The 16,782-nt window shown below is 46.2% G+C and overlaps 1 protein-coding gene across 6 annotated transcripts in view; it reads left to right on the top strand.

Annotated features, from left to right (window-relative positions):
- SGMS1 (sphingomyelin synthase 1) overlaps window positions 1-16,782 on the top strand; it is a 122,500-nt gene that overhangs the window by 90,098 nt on the left and 15,620 nt on the right. For 5 of the 6 annotated variants that reach the window (XM_014966641.1, XM_014966642.1, XM_014966645.1 and 2 more), the window contains one exon: window positions 14,737-15,578. In XM_014966641.1, coding sequence (XP_014822127.1) covers window positions 14,956-15,578 — 623 coding nt within the window. In that variant the 5' untranslated portion in view covers window positions 14,737-14,955. Of the gene's footprint in view, window positions 1-392; window positions 413-14,736; window positions 15,579-16,782 lie in introns of those variants that run through there. The other variant, XM_014966646.1, reaches the window with a different exon arrangement.

The following is a 16,782-nucleotide window of genomic DNA, read 5'->3' as shown; positions in this document are numbered from 1 at the left end:
TCACCCCCACAAAAACCACCCGAACCAAAAAAACCCCCACAATCAATAAACTCCAAATGCAAATTATTGTGACTTTTTAAAATCTTTTGCTATGGACACTTTACAGTACTTGATCTGGTTGTTTCCAAAATAGTACTTTTTTTTCCATCAGTAGTCATTTCAACAGCTCTGTATCGCTTGCAGGAGAAGCACTGTCATTACCAGAGAACTGACGTGGAATTTTCACCATCTTTCTACATGGAAGATCTCTTTTATGGCCTCTTATTAAAATGCTATATTTTATCAGCTTTAGAAGATCTCGGAGATGTTCTCAGGACTTAGCTAAAAGATGCACGTCAGAGCACAGCTCAAGGGTAGCCCTGTAGTGCCAGTCTGACCGTGGGATGTGTAGGGAAAGTAACAGCTGTCTCAGGTTGGTCCCTATTTGTTTTGGACTCTTAATTAAACTGTTCTGTTTATTGATGTCTTTAGGAGGCATATATACATTTCCCAGGCCTTGAGGGAGTGCTGGGTAGTCGTTGAGCCTGTCACAAAGTGGCTGGCTGTGTTACTGGTGTCCTACTCTCAAGGGCTCCTCGTCAGATGAGTTCCTACCGTACTGTAATATCCTAACTGCTCCAGTGCAGATCAGAAACACCAGCGTAACTTTAATCCCTTTGTTTTGTTTGCTCCCTGAGGTATGCAGGAGGGATATTGCATCCTGCTGGACATGTCTAGAGAGTGCACCTTCTGAGTATGTACCTACAGAGGGGCTTCTTCCCAGCGAGCCTTTTGCGTCTTGCTGCTGAAGGGTCATCTAAAGGAGCACTGCACTCTCCTGTGCCTGCTGCTTCGTTATCTGCTCTGCCATTCATCTTTATCTTCAGCCTCAGCTGCTTTTTCCAACCACGCTCTGCTTCCCGTTTTTTCCCACCAGCCAGCAGAGCTGTGGCTTCCCGGCCGGCACTGAGAGCGAGGAGCGTCGCTCCGCTCGGGGGGGCAGGTCAGAGTTTGGCTGTTTTGGAGCTGCACCTCATGGGCATTGCTCCTTTGCTTCTCTTAATACCTTGCTAATCTGGGCTTCACCCGCTGCTCACAGAAAGCTCCAGCGGCCACGTGACACAGATGTAAATCCTTCCTCCTCTCCCTCCCGCTCATCTCCTTCCCTGCAATTTATTTGGGTTCCTCTTTCTGTGGCTGAAAGGAGAGTGGTGCCGCTGGGTTCCTGCAGTTCTGCTGCTGCTGTAGAGGAGCAGGGCTTGTTCTCCTTATTGTGTGTTACCTGTTTGTGTAACAGGAGCTACGAAGCCCAGTCTTGTTTTTGCAGGCAAGTGGCTCGGGGATCCTTTCCGAGCGACAGGCATCCCTTAATTGATTAAATCATAGAATCACAGAATTGCCCAGGCCGGAAGGGACCTCCAAAGGCCATCTAGTCCGACCCCCCCGCAGTCAGCAGGGACACCCCCAACTAGACCAGGCTGCCCAGGGCCTCATCAGGCCTCCCCTTGAATATCTCCAGGGAAGGGGCCTCAACCACCTCCCTGGGCAACCTGTTCCAGTGCTCCACTACCCTCACAGTTGGTTAATGGTTAATTCGTGTGTCTGCTTTCTGGGAAGGAATGCTGATTTGTTTGTTTTGTTGTTTTTTTTTCAAGGGTGGACACAGCTTTTCAGTTTCTAAACAATCTGAAATGATCTGAGGAAGTGGATTTGTTTGCTGCCAGCAGCGCGGGGATGGTCCCCGCAGGGAGGGACAGCGGCTCCGTGCCCCGTGTGCGCTGCGACGTGCGGGGCCCTTGGGGGCTCACGTCGGGCTGCATCGTGGAAAAGACATGACGCCTTGTGCTGCGCTATCGGTCGTTAGCTCCTCCTGCCTAATGTACAATTTAATGGAAAGAAACAGCTTTTGAGGAGTGCATCATACAGTTCATAGTGTTGTCATGGTTTCAGCCAAATTTACCGAAACCAGACTGACAGATGGCCCTTCCCCCCCAAAAAAAAGGAGAGGAGAGGAAGAGATAAGGAGATTTAGAAGTTTAGAATGAACAGCTCGGTTCACCTTCTGGTTAAAAGAAAATGTTTTGCCTAGTAAGCAGAGTTTGCTCGAGGCCGCGCACTGGTGCTAGCAGCTGGCTGGTGGTGCTGATGGCAGCAGGCTGGGTCTGACCCCTCCAGCCCTTCTGGTGCAGAGAGAGGTGTGTCACATGAACAACCACCTCAGAGGCATCTGACTTCAGTATTTTTAATTATTTCTATTTTCTTCCGGTTGTGAAGGAGCTGCTGCCTGAGCTTTGCACTGTATTGTGAGTCACTTTGCAGCAGTTTTATGGGCTATGGGTAGGTAGGAGATGATAATATTCTCTGGGGGGAAGTTTGTGAGCTGAAATATTGTTTTCATTAAATACCATTTTTAAATGTAGCTTAATTTCCATGACATGAATGCAAGTTAGTTGTACTATCCTCGTACCTCGAGCTGAGATTCTCTTGTTTGGCTGGAATTACAGGTTACTTTTAGAACTAATCTAATTAAAGCGTTCAGAACCTCCCAGCTGGCCTGGTGAATCTGTTATGCAGCCATCCGGTCTTTCGTGTTCAGTGTGCCAGCCGAGTCACTACCTGCAGAAGAAAAGATGGCCAAGAGCCACCCTGCCCGAGGTAGCCCCCAGGATTGTCACTGGACTCGCTGGGTGGCTAACGGGCATCTCCTGTACCTCAAGGGTGTCACTAGAAAAAAAAAAAAAGCAGAGGTAGTTGGATGTCTGCAGGAGGAACTTGCTTCTGAGGCTTTCAGTCAGTTATTGAAAAACTTCCAGAGCAGTTAGATATCAAGATACATGTTTCTTATTTTCTAAAATGCTTTCAAGTGATTCTGCTTGTGGTCTTGGAAATTGTCTGGCTGATACCTGGTAGTACACACAGTCACTGTCAGCGTGACAGCAAGTGTGTTTTTAATGTTGGTTTGTGCTCTTAAAATATCTGGCAATTAAATATGTTAGGAACACTTAACGTTTTAGGGAGGATGTTTGTGTGTACTTTTTCTTTGGGTTCGCTGCTGAATTGTTGTCAGAAGCAAAACTATTGAAGCAGGATTTGCTGGTGTCACAGGGTAACCCATGGCAGAGATGGCATGTTTGACGTGTATCGGGAGCAGCTGGGTTTGGTTAGTCTATGGTCTTAAGATCTGGAGTCTGATACAGAGATAAAGCTACTTTACAGTGCTGGGGGAGGAATATCTTGAGTTTCTGAAGTCCAGATTCTGACATTTGGAGCTTGTTGCAGCATTGAAGTGTCACATTCAGTGGCAGCAGCAGCAGCCCTGAAACACCAAGCAACAATCATGAAATTAGCTGCAATAGGGCAAAAAAAAATTGGGACCCATAGAGCGGGGAATAGCGCTGGTCTAAATTGCCATCCCTTTCTGACACACGTGCTTTTGAAGAAGGAGATGCTGAAGGGCTGGCCTGGGAGAGGAGAGGTGTGTTGTCTCTCCAGCTGCACTGGGTTTTGCTGGGTGAAGGTGAGTGCGTTTTTGCCATCACGCTGGACGCTGCCAGAGGCAGATCTCCACTGCAAAAGCCAGATTTGGCATCCATGTGACTCGTGGTGAAGAGAGTGAGGAAGGTGGCTGAAGTTTGGCAGGTGAGGTCAGAGAGATTTTTCTTGCTTGTAGCATTAACCACAAAAGGAAGGTACCAGGGCAGTTTGTCTGAATTTTCAGTAGATCTGGCTCTAGTAAGACAAGTTCCCATCATTAAGATTTGTACTTATTAGCAGTCAAAAATGCTTTTTTTTTTTTCCTTCCCTTTCTTTCTTACATTTTCCTAGCCTTTCCTGTGTTTCAGGTTGTTCTAGACCAAATGTGCAGTAAGAGCTTTCCTCTTCTTCATACAGATACACATCTTCCAGATCTAAATATTTGATTTATGGTGCAACTCTGAACGGATACTGCTGGAAAGAGGAGGAATATGTGTTCAAAAATTGGATTAGGATAATTTAAACCAGAAATAATCTTGAATACTTGTGGTTTTCTGTGTTTCACACCAGGGATCAGTATGTGTTAGATGAAACTACGTTCATAAAAACAAACCCAGGAATTGTTTCGTTTTACAAGGTTAATAGCATTGAAAACTAACAATGTTCATGGTTTGCCTTTTGGGTGGGTTTATGAATAGTAACAGCTGAATAGGTTTATGAATAGGAACAGCATCTTGCATAAAGATATATAGAATTCATATTTAAACTCTTGAGGCTTGGAGTCTTTTTGATCTGGGTCTGATGTGCCAGACTTCAAAAGTAGTATATTTGAAATAAAATATTTATATTTCTAACGGAATACGGAAACATTATTCTAGGCTGGGATTCTGAGTGTGTAAACTCAGTTTTATTTTGCTTTCGTCATAACTCAGGAGAAGGCAGTTGCTTTGGAGGAAGGCAACTGTTGTGCTCTGGATGCTGTCTAATACGTGTCCAGTAACAAACACAAATATTAAAAAAATGTGGCAGTTAATTGATTTAAGCCTTCAGCGAGGCTCTATTCTTTCACTGTGCTTTCATCTGGCTTTCTTTTTCCCAATCTGCATGGCTGGTTTGGCAAAATACCACAGTGTATGCATTTTAGAGCCGTGTTACCATCAGTCACAATACTGTCCTCAGTTTCCTTAAGCAAAATCTCCCTTTGTGGTTTGATTTTTATTTTTATTTTTAAAAGTTTTTGCTACTACTTAGATTCCCAGAGGCTCATCACAAATCTGGCTTTCTAATAATAAATGCTTTTGAGGTATTCAGTGTAGGTAAAAGTGCCCCAAAACCCCAAACCACCTGACCTTGGTTAACAGAGTTGAAATACAGAGTATGTCACAAACATTTAGTCTCTCTTGGCTTTCTGGTTTCCGTCCTTCTGCCCTGCCGCATCCTCTCCACATTTCTATGCCTTGCAGGGGGTAAACCCACTTTTTCTGCTTTTTTCAGTGCCGCATCTGTTTTTCTTCAGAGGTCTTCTGTTGTGTGTGTATAAATGTAAGGAGATTTGGATAGCTTCAAGAGGATGGTTTCATCCTGGTTAGTAAGGGGGTTACCGCGGAGGTTGGACGAGGACACGGGGCTCTGTTTCCAGCTCTGCCCTGTCTCCGGCTGAGGCAGATCCCAAGGCGTAATGTGGCCCCTGTTCGGCCATGCTGGAGACAGCGCCAGGGCTCGCTGCTGCCCGAGCCCACGGAGCCCGGGGACACGCGGGGCTGGAGTGTGGCTGGAGCTGCCTGGAGGAAAGAGACCTGGGGGTTCTAGTTGACAAACGGCTGAATATGAGCCGGCCGTGTGCCCAGGGGGGCAAGAAAGCCAATGGCATCCTGGCTTGTATCAAAAATAGTGTGACCAGCAGAAGTAGGGAGGTGATTGTGCCCCTGTACTCAGCACTGGGGAGGCCACACCTGGAGTGTTGTGTCCAGTTTTGGGCACCTCAACACAAGAGAGATCTGGAGGTGCTGGAGCGAGTGCAGAGGAGGGCAACGAAGCTGGTGAGGGGGCTGGAAAACAAATTGTATGAAGAGCGGCTGAAGGAGCTGGGGCTGTTTAGTGTGAGGAAGAGGAGGCTGAGGGGAGACCTCATCACTCTCTACAACTACTTGAAAGGACGCTGTAGAGAGGTTGGTGCTGGTCTCTTCTCACAGGTAATTAACAATAGAACGAGAGGGAACGGCTTCAAGCTCCAACAGGGTAGGTTTAGACTGAACATTAGGAAGGAATTTTTCACAGAAAGAGTGGTCGGGCATTGGAACAGGCTGCCCAGGGAGGGGGTGGAGTCACCGTCCCTGTGTTTAAGGGACGTTTAGATGTGGTGTTGGGGGATATGGTGTAGGGGAGGACTTTGTAGAGTAGGGGAGATGGTTGGACTCGATGATCCCAAGGGTCTCTTCCAACCTCAATGATTCTATGATTCTATGATTCAGGGTTGTTTCAGTCCAGAAACCAGCTGTGCCAGGCTTTCAGCACAACGCCAGTGGGGTGTTTTGGCTTGTGCATAGTGAAGAAGTGACCGATGCGGGGGGTGTGTTGAGTCCTGCTGTAGAAGTCTTCACTGAAGAGTTAAAGACCCTGGTGTCGAAGCAGATCACCCGCGTGTAAGGAATTGTCACCATCTGTTAATATTTTCACATACCCCTGGGCACAAGCCCACTTTCTCTCAAAGATAATATTCTTAGGAGGAGAATATTGTTGTGCGGTGTCCCACCCTCGTGCAAATCAACTTTGTGGTGTTATTTGCATCTTTCTTGTGCAGAGCTAAAAGCATTTGGGGCGGGGAGTTGGAAGATGGGTTTCCTATTGCAGCCACTCAAAAATAAGCTAATATTAATCTGGCTTTTGTCGCAGATGTTCCTTTACTTTTGGATGTATACCTTGGGATGGTGGTACACGATACAAACGAGCTGTGTGCATGGGTTATCCCTGCTGCAGGCGGGATGCCCGTCGCTGTTCCTGCGGGTGCCCCCTGGGGTTCTGGGCCTGGCGCCTGGCTCTCCCTCCGGCATTTGAGGAGACTTTTCAGTCTGAAATAATTGTTTGTAACTTAAACCAAAGGCAGGACCTGCCCTCCCCACCCCAATCCTTTCCACCCCCGGATCACTGGAAGCAGGATTTCCTTAGTGTCAAAACAAAAGCCCTTCTTAGCAACAGCTCCCGTGATGAGGTCAGCTGAAGCCTTCTTGTGAGTGTTTGCTGGTTTCCATAACTACTTCCAAGCCTGAGGAAGAAGAAGACGAGGGAGGAAGAAAGTTGAGCAAAGAGATGTAGGGCTGTGAAGCAGCAAAGAGATGAGGCTTGATGGGGTCAGGTGTCTCTGTCACCTAGCACAGAGCTGGTGGGTGTGTGTACCTAGACACATCACCCAGGCGTTGCAGGTGGCACGGGGCTGTAGCAGAGAGCCTCAGCAGCTCTGAAGATGAGCTGTTTGGTTATTCCGCTCTGATGCAAGTACTTCTGTTTGGAAATCCTCAGCACTGTGCTCCAGGCTTCAGTTCAGACCTGTTATACTGAAATCCCTGCCCATAAGTGGATTTTCTTTTTTTGTTGTTAAATTAGGGTAGGAAATATACAATGGAGGGTTTTTTTTCTTCTTGCTATAGAGTACTTTAGAAAAAATGGGCTGTTCAGGGATTTATGTAGTATGCAGGCAATTTTTTTTTCTCTCTGAAGCTGCGTAAGTAGCTATTCAGGGCATGTGGGCGTTGCTTCACATATTGATCCCAGCTTCTCTTTTTCTTTTTCTCGTAGTAGTAATTCTGCTTGCTCTGACTCTGTGTCCGTGGGGCAATGTTTTCCACCTGGGACTGACCTTGGAAACCTGTCTCGAAGCTCTGTGAAACTCATGAGCCTATCTGTACCTCAGTTTTATACTTACAGATATTTTGTATTTGCATATATTTGTATTTAAAGCACAAAACCAGCTTTATTGTAATGTTTGAAATGCCAGCAGTCGCTTGTGTGCTAGTGGTGCAGCCTTTTGCAAGGGGCAATCTCTGGCTTGGAAGGAAAGCTGTCCTGAAGGGAGGGAAGCAATTTGGTACGTTGCTTGAGAGTTCGTAGTGATATCCAGCACATAATTTGTGGCTGGCTTCACCCTTTCATTGTAAATTGGCGTGCAGAGGTGGTTTGCAAGTACAGGATGTCCAGTTGTTGAGGTGTCAGAGCGTTATTGTTAGTGACGATACATTGCCAGTAGAGGAGGTGACTTTAGTGGTGACTCAGACCCTGCTGTTACGAGCAGTTTGGTTTGTGCTATAAAAATGCAGGACGAGAGCTCCCACCTTTCATCCAAAGTCTTCAGGCTCCGTGCAACTTCTGCTCACCGGGGGGGTTTGGGGAATTCACCTGTGGGTTGCTTTCTCTAAAGCACTAAAACTTCAGTCCTGACAGCGGTTTGATTTTCTCCTGCTTACATCTGGGCACACATCATCAGCGTGCATCTCGGCGTTTGTTTTCCAAGGGAGAAAATGTCACTATTTTTTCTTCAAACTGTGCTTATCCCTAGACCTCGCTTGTTTTAACACTACCTTTTGCTAATGGTTTTATCATCTCAGCTGTGCTGGAGTGTTTGGGAAGGGTGCTCAGTGTTGCCACTGAAACACACCCACTGCCTCGGAAAGGATTTGAAAATCTCCTTGGCTCCCGGTGAGGAGCTTATTGCTGGTTCTGAAATGGCTGGTTATTTTACTGATTTCTATAGTGACTGTTGCCTTGGCAGCAAAGTTCCTCGCTTAGAGAATAAACGCACTGTACAAACAGGAGGAAGGCATGATCTGATTTGGGAAGACTTAGGTTTTCTTCAGTTAGGTTTCAAAGTGCTTTAGGAGAAGATTGGAGACGAACAAACTGGTTTGAGGTGTCTTTTTTGTTGTTGTTTTAGGTGGATGTGGTTCTGTCTCACCGATGTTAATTGCAAGACATGTAATGCTGTCTGCTTGCAAATGTAGGGGTAATAGGGAACAGTGTGTTCACCCATCAGCCAGCTCCGGGGCTGTGGAGAGAGGCTACTGCTCCATGGATTTTGCAGCCATCCCAGACAGAGTCTCGTGCCACCTTCCCAGGGAATGGCCGTCACTTCCTCAGTGGTGAGCCCGTGATTTTGAAACAAAATCTGAAGCAGTGATGTCCAGTGCGAGTGCTTAGCTGTCCTCCAGGCAGAGGCAGGGACAGAAAACTGCAGTTTCCTGCACCTTAGCCGCCAAGCCAGGTGTGGGGGTGTAGCCAGCTGATGATTTGTTGCTGATTATCTCGTCCTTTAGCCAGAGAGATGGATGCTCCCATGTTCGGTCCTTATGCCCAACCACATCTCAGCCAAGCAATGCAAAAGAGAACAGGTCTTGATACACAAGGTCATGTAGCGGGTTCTCAAATACTTGCTTCCCCCACTGGGGTGGCTGTGGTCGTGGTGTTACAGCACCCATGTGGTCAGATTGAAGTGGGGGTGGGAAATACTCCCTGTTGGAAAAGTGGAAAAGGATCTGAGAATTTTGAGTTAGCACTATAACGTTTGCTGGGAACGGGGAAGAAGGTCATGTAAATACGAGAAGGTGGGGACCTTTGCTGAAGTTGTTTTATCCTGCTCAGTCTTGTCGTGTGGGTATTTTGAGATACAGGTTTTACGTGGCATCATTATCATAGTGCAGTTGGTATTATTATGATAATCGCATTGTTATTTATAATTCATTATCAGATACAGGTTCTGTAATGAAGCAGATCTGTTGTGGATGGTGTCGCGGGTGGAGTGATTAACCGCACTCGTAGGAGAGAAGCAGCGAAATATTTATTAATATAAAGCACTGATTTAACAAAGTTTGATAGTGAATGTGACAGTGTTTTACAAGATTCAATGGGAAGGTACGCTTGGTTATTTACCACAGAGAGGACAAGGTCAGACACACTGTCAAGGAGACCCTCCCATTGAGTCACGAGGTTCAGAAAGGACCCCCTTGGTTTCTAAACTCCTTCCCAGAGGGGAGTCACCAGGGGGTGAGGCTGGATCCAGCCCTGGTCCCAGGCTTGGTCAGCGGTTTATGGCTAAAGGATTATATATGCACAATCAATCCTTTCTATCACTTAGCTAAGATTTCAGAGTTAGCACGCGATTAGTCACTTACCATGGATCTGTTGCAGCAAGGAATTGCTCAACCTCAAGGAGTAGAGCCTTAAGCGAGTGTCCCCACTCAAGGGGAGACCCTGGCGTGCAGGAGAGCTCCGAGGGCTCTGGGGCTGCCCACTATTTCTAGAGTGAGATGACTGACCTAGAGCCATATTCCCATGGGAACCAGGTATCTCGGTCCCCACGCCCAGACTCCAGCTGCGTTGCCGGCCGTCCCCCGAAGTCCAGGTGTGACCCATCACAGCTCCCACTCCTGAGCAGGAGCTGGGGAGGGGAGAAGGGGGAGAGCACACCACCATGGCTGGAGGGAGTGTTTCTGTTGCCTGGCCTGGGCTAACAACCCCTATCAGAGCTGGATGGGTGGATGCCCATCCCCTTGCCCTGTCCCTGTGCCTTGCTGGAGCAGTGGGACAAAGCTGAGCTGGTGGATGTGGCCTGGCAGCAGCTGGTGCCCATCCCTACATTCTGTCTTCAGCTTTTGTGTAGGCAGGAGAAGACCTTTTGTGGAAGCAAGGGGGCCAGCGAGGGCTAGTAGTCTCCTGCATCATTTCTGTAAACCTCACCCAATCAAGCTTTCATGAACACATGAGAGAAAACAAGGTATTTTTGATGTGACAAGCTGAAAGGTGTTAGTAAAGAAGCTTTTGCCTATTCCTCCCCCATTAGACAGGCTGTGAAATGGAGGTTTGAATGATAGGTGTTCGTTAGAAATTTTAGTTGGTTTTCCTCATTTTAACTCTCAGTGATAAGGACTCCATGGCCTGTGTCCTTAGCAGAGTATTATCTTTCCTCCAAGCCTTCCTCCCGTGGGTATTGGTTACTCTGCTTTTACAGAAGGTGCCCGGCAGTGATTTCCGTGCTGGTGGTGTTACAGCAGGGGGCTGGGATCACTCCTGCTCCCACAAACATCATCTGCCAGGACTGAAGCTTTCTGCTCAGTGCCCTCTTGCTCCTTGGGGAACCCGGTGCCATAGTTGTCTGTCCATCCACAGAGCTGAGATGGGATGAAAGCCTGTGCCTCTGGGTGTGAGATGGGATTTCTCATTGTTAAGACCAACAAAGACTCTTAGGAGATATATTTAGCTTTTATATTCCATAAAGACACAAAAATTGTAGATGAGCAATCTTTATTCTTTTGTCCCGTACCTTTAATAGTGATGGTGAGTTTAAAGCACAAGCAAGTTTCTGAATTGACTGTAGTTTTTAGCAACATTGCTAAACCCTGCAGTTTTACTGCAGAACACATACGTTTGCTATTTCTCATAACACTGCCGGGCCAGGAATGATGGGTTTACACCAGCATATCATGACTCTTGTGCCAGTATCAGAACACTGTTTGAAGCTGGAAACAGATTTTTGTTCCTAGGCTCCACATGGAGCTCGTCTTAAAATCTACTATCTCCGTGGCAGGAGATGCACATGCATTGTCAGTAAGGAGATGTGATTTGAAGGTCAGCTACAGGCTCCTGACAGTGATCTACAGTAATCAGTGCAGCCCTTTGCGCTGTGTCTTTGGGATCCTGAATCCTTAAGCACGCAGGAGGCTTGTGGTGTATGGGCAGGGGCTGCACAGAAAGGCTGGTGTGTTGGGGGGATGATGGTTAAAGGTCTTTTCCTCCTTTCTGAGTGATTTAGGAAACTGTGATTCCGTCGCTCCAGCGTTTAAAATGGAAAAGGTTTAATCTTGCCCCACCTCGTGGTGAGCAGAGTGTTCAGAAAGCGACACTTGGAGAGACGGCTGACGTAGCTTTCAAATGGCATGGGGAAAGGAGGTTCTGCTGCAGACCAAGAACCCAGGAGTTGTAACAGGGTTAAAAAATAAATAACTTGGGGCTTTACCAAGATTATAAGGTGCTACCCTTGGAAACAGCAAGCTGGTAGAGAAGTCATAGAATCATAGAACCGTCTAGGTTGGAAGGGACCTTTAAGATCATCTAGTCCAACCATCAGCCTAATTGATAAAAAAACAAACAAGCAAAAAACAAACAAACAAACAAACAAAAAACCAAAGAAACCCCACCACCACCAAAAAAAGAAAAAACCATACAACCCCCCCCCCCCCCCATCACTAAACCATGTCTCTAATCACTATGTCAGCTCTTCAGGGATGGTGCCTCTACCCCTTACCTGGGCAACCCATTCCAAGGCTTAATAACCCTTTCAGTGTAAAAATGCTTTCTAATATCCAATCTAATATCCCAAATTTTCTTAATATCCAAGTCTATTAAGTGTGCAGTTTCTGGTGCTGCATCTCGTGGATTCCAACCTGAGTTGTGACAAGTGTGAAAGCGTGTGCTGCATTTTCCTTCACATAGAATCATAGAGTCATAGAATTGTCCAGGCCGGAAGGGACCTCCAAAGGCCATCTAGTCCGACCTCCCTGCAGTCAGCAGGGACACCCCCAACTAGACCAGGTTGCCCCATCGAGCCTCTCCTTGAATATCTCCAGGGATGGGGCCTCAACCACCTCCCTGGGCAACCTGTTCCAGTGCTCCACCACCCTCACAGTGAAGAACCCTCTCCTCATCTCCAGTCTAAATCTGTTCCCCTCCAGCTTGAAGCCATTGCCCCTCGTCCTGTCACTGCAGGCCTTTCTAAACAGGTTCTCCCCAGCCTTCCTGTAGCCCCCTCAGGTACTGGAAGGCTGCTATTAGGTCTCCCCGGAGCCTCCTCTTCTCCAGGCTGAACAACCCCAGCTCTCTCAGCCTGTCCTCGTAGCAGAGGTGCTCCATCCCCCTGATCATCCTTGTGGCCCTCCTCTGGACCCTCTCCATCAGGTCCATGTCCTTCTTAGACGCCAACTCCTTGAGTTGTGAGTTCCCAGTGCATTGCTTGAGAGTGAAACCTTGTGGGTGTCAAAAAGGTGGAGGTGTTTCCATCCCCTCGGTCTGCACTGAGCCCGTGGAGCCACAGGCGTTAGTAAACCAGGTGGCTCAAGGCTGGCATGGACAGGCTGAGGCCAAAGGGGGAGCTGGAGGCAAAACATCTTCTCGTAACTGCTGGTGACACCCACGCTCCCCTGGTGACACCCACGCTCCCCGACACGGAGCAGGGGTGCAGAGTTCACCCTTGAGCTTTGTGTTGTGGCTGGTGCCAGACCCAGGACTTCAGGTGCCCTGGGACAATGCGACCACAGCGAGTAGGTCAGAGACTGGTGTGGGGAAGAGCTGAGCTGCTCTCCTTCAGTCAAAGTCTTGTAGGAGTTTCTAATGTGGGTTAACATGCATAATTCAATCCATCCTTTTTTTTCCATGTTCAGAGCTGTGTAACTAAATACCAATTTGCTAAACACAACCTGAATAATGAAGCGATCCATGGCCAAAAGCCTTCCTCAGTACATACAATCCCACTGAAAAAAAAAAAAAAAAAAGAAAGAAAATAGAGCTGTATCCTCTCTTCTGTTGTTTTAAAACAGTGAATATATTCACAAGGGGAAATATTCATCTTCATCCCTGTTTGCTCCACAGATTTACATACCTGTATGTCCCTGGCATGCCCAGCAAGTGCGAGGTGGTGTACGCCAAGTACTGCCAGTCCTTCACCCAAAGCTTTTTCTTTTCTCAATCACCAGATATTCCAGAGAGGAACAGATTTAAAACTGCACCGTGTGTTTTTTGCTCAGTTTAGACGTAACAGGTGAAAAAATATACCGAAGTGAAGCATGGTCACGTTTTGCATAGGAGGGTAGCTCTGTATCTGTTCTGTAGCATTTCTCAAATCCTTCCAGTAGCATAGATTATTTTGGTTTTCCTCAACAGCAGCTTTGCTCCCCGCCGTGAAACACAAGCATCTGGTAGCTTGTAAGAGGCTAAAAATATTCTTTAAGCTGATGAAGACGTGATATGGTCTTGAAAATCTGAAGTCTGTTTTTCCCCATGCTGTTGCTTTCTTTAGGGCACTTTGTGTCTCTGATGCCGCAGCATCCTGCAGGAGAGACCCGGTCCGTGGGAAGGCAGGCTGGAGACAGGGCTTCTCACTCTTTTCTTCTCATTTCTCTAGGGAAGACTCTTTTTGTTTGTTTGCTGAATAAACATCTCAACCTGGGAATTTGCTGGTGGCATTCACTGCCACGTGATCACCACCTTGTGCTAGTGCTTTTGTTGCTTGTGGGTCAAAAATGCAAGAAGAGGTTCCAGCAAGTAACATCTATTTTCCTGTAATTTTTTTATTGGAAGTGATCAGCTTTTCTAAGCCGCCTAAGCTATTTTGGTGGTTAATGGGGTATAGATTTTTACCTAGTTCCTTTTTTTTTCCCTCTTTTAATAAAGATTCATTTTATACTGGTTCCTTTTTTAGCTGATGACAAATATTTATTTGAATTATAGCAGTATATTGTTGTATATTATACATACATAATATGTATAATATACATATATATGTATATACTATATATACAATAGTACATATACTACACATATATAATATGTATAATATAGCAGTATATTGTAGCAGTGTATTACTGAATTATAGCATGGAAACTGTAAAATTTACCTTGAAGAGCTGCAAAACATCTGCTGGAGTCCTGCAAACCTAAATGTTTTGGTTTGGTTTTAGGGTCACCTCTTTGGGTATTGATTTTCCTGCTGCTGCTTTGGCCCAGAGAGTATAACCTTGCTTATCTACAGCATTTTTTTTGGTGTTTCTGGCCTGTAGAAAAGTGGGGTTTGTGGTGCACTAGATATTTTTGCCTTGCAGAACACAAGCCAGGCTTCCTATTCAATAACTGGGCGCAACACATTGCACCAGTCTGTAAGGGGGAGAGAAGGTGTGTGACACAGATAACACTAAACATTTGCTGTGTGTGATTTTAAGAGGCGTTTGGGGACTGGTTATGGACCAGAGCTGCATAGTAATAGAAAAATTTAACAAATATAGAGCGGGGAGGAGTCCTTCCCACAGCCACAAAATGGTGTTTATAATACAAGACTTACAGCTCTTGAGAAATCTGTAAGAAGCTCGGAGGGGACAGTGTTGTGCGTCCAGCGCTAGAGCTCAATTCAGCTAGTCTGCTCCATGCCAGAGTCCAGCTATTGTTTCTGCAATCATTTTGTCTTTAAACATGAATTGCAAACTATTGCTAAATGCTATCCTAATGACCGGGTTTGGGTTTTTCTCCTCCCCAGGAAGAAGAGTGCCAACACAGTTATGAAGTGACCAGTTTCCTATGTTTGCCACAACACCTGGATGCTCGTATCAGACAATTGAGACAGGGACTTGCCTATTGCCAAACTGCTTCCTTGGACAAGATGAAGCCAAGGAGGAGCTTTCTGATGCGCTGGAGTCGCAGTGACTGCTGCCCAATTTAAAATCGATGTCAGACTGTGCCCCAGCTGCCTGGAGAGATGAAAGAAGTGGTGCTGTGGTCACCCGAGGAGGTGACAAATTGGCTCACGGAAAATGCGGTGCCGGAATATTGTGAGCCATTGAAGACCTTCACCGGGCAGGATTTGATCAATCTCACGGAGGAGGATTTTAAGAAGACACCTCTCTCCCGCGTGTCTTCTGACAGCGGCCAGCGGCTATTGCACATGATTGAAACTTTAAAAATGGCTCACCACATCGAGGCTCACAAAAACGGGCACGTCAACGGGCACATCCGCGTCAGCGTCAGCAACACTGCACGCGAGAACGGCTTCAGCAGTAAAGTGAAGCTGAACGGGATGCCAAATGGGTATAAGAAGGAGATGATCAAGATCCCCATGCCAGAGCCGGAGCGCTCACAGTATCCTATGGAATGGGGCAAGACTTTCCTGGCTTTTATTTATGCACTTTCTTGTTTCATATTTACCACAGTGACTATCTCAGTCGTTCACGAACGAGTGCCTCCCAAGGAGGTGCAGCCTCCCCTACCAGATGCATTTTTTGATCACTTTGATCGAGTGCAATGGGCTTTTTCTATTTGTGAAATCAACGGCATGATCCTTGTAGGACTGTGGTTTGTTCAGTGGCTGCTCTTAAAATACAAGTAAGTAAAACCTTTTGAAAACCAAGTGCTAGCGTATACCTCTGATACCTTTTGGAGGTCAGATGCTGGTTTACATCCAAATAAAACTAAGCTTCTTGTGATCTTTCTGATTTTGGTTTCCCAAACTGAAATCGGTATTATAACATAGGCAAACTGCTGTTTGTGTGGGCTCTTTGTGCAAAAGGAAGAAGTTTAGTCCAACTGCTACCTAAAAAACTAAGAAATAGCCCTGGTCTTGTTTGCACAATTAACTGGAGCCCCTGTCATGTGTGAAAAGTCATGAGCCGGATGTAATGATGTTTTTAACTCAGTTAACTGTCCTCTCTGTTCAGAGGGAGCGCAGCTCATGCTGTTGTGGTCACAGCTGCGAACCAACTTGGGCTGGATTTAGTGTCTCTATCATTTCCTTGATGTAAAGACCTACCCTAAGTTTATAGTACCCTTGGGCAAAACCAATAGGCAGTGGTTTTGCACCTAAACAGCACTGCAGGAGAAAGTGTTGAAGTACATGACATTAGATGGGATAGGCAATGTCAAACACAAAGTATGTCAAAAGCTAATCATAAAATATGCAAAAGCACAGATATGCAATGAATTTGCAAGGTGTTAGTGGTTGTCTGCCTCTTTGCTCATACTGGTCAGAATTGCAAGGGTGAATTTCCCTGCCAGTAGAAGTGACCTACTGTTTACCCCCTACAAAATATGTGCAGGTGCTTAATTTTGGGTATTGCTGTAATCCACGCCTTGGGCTGCTTTACCACAAGGGTCTGATGTGTAAACCCTTGGGGCTGCCGTGGCTGTCAATGAAGTGTTCAAAGTCAAGTGGCTTTAAGCAGCATGAGGTGACATCTCACCTTGCCTTTCAAAAACCAGGCACAAGCATGTCCCTGTAGCTGCCCAGCCCAAATCTCATTCTTTACCTGTTCAATGACTCTTTTTTTGTGACCCCTATATAGGAAACTGAGGAAGGAATGTAATTTGGGCCCCACCATGTGAAATATGTGGCAAATGTTTAAGACTGAGACGACAGTTTATTCATCTTTTCTGCTACTTTATACTACTTAATGTATTTTATCAGGTGAAATTTTGAAATCGTTGTACGCTTTTACAGAGGTGGCGTTCCTTAAAGGAAAGTTTCTAGAATGGTTAATTTATTCTTATAGGACTGTAAAAAAACTGGAATTTCTTTTTTTTTTTTTTTTTT

The sequence above is a fragment of the Calidris pugnax genome, unplaced genomic scaffold, assembly GCF_001431845.1.
Source record: "Calidris pugnax isolate Ruff unplaced genomic scaffold, ASM143184v1 scaffold53, whole genome shotgun sequence".
NCBI lineage: Eukaryota > Metazoa > Chordata > Aves > Charadriiformes > Scolopacidae > Calidris > Calidris pugnax.
The sequence above is the reverse complement of the archived record's forward strand: the minus strand, read 5'-3'. Positions and strand labels throughout refer to the sequence as shown.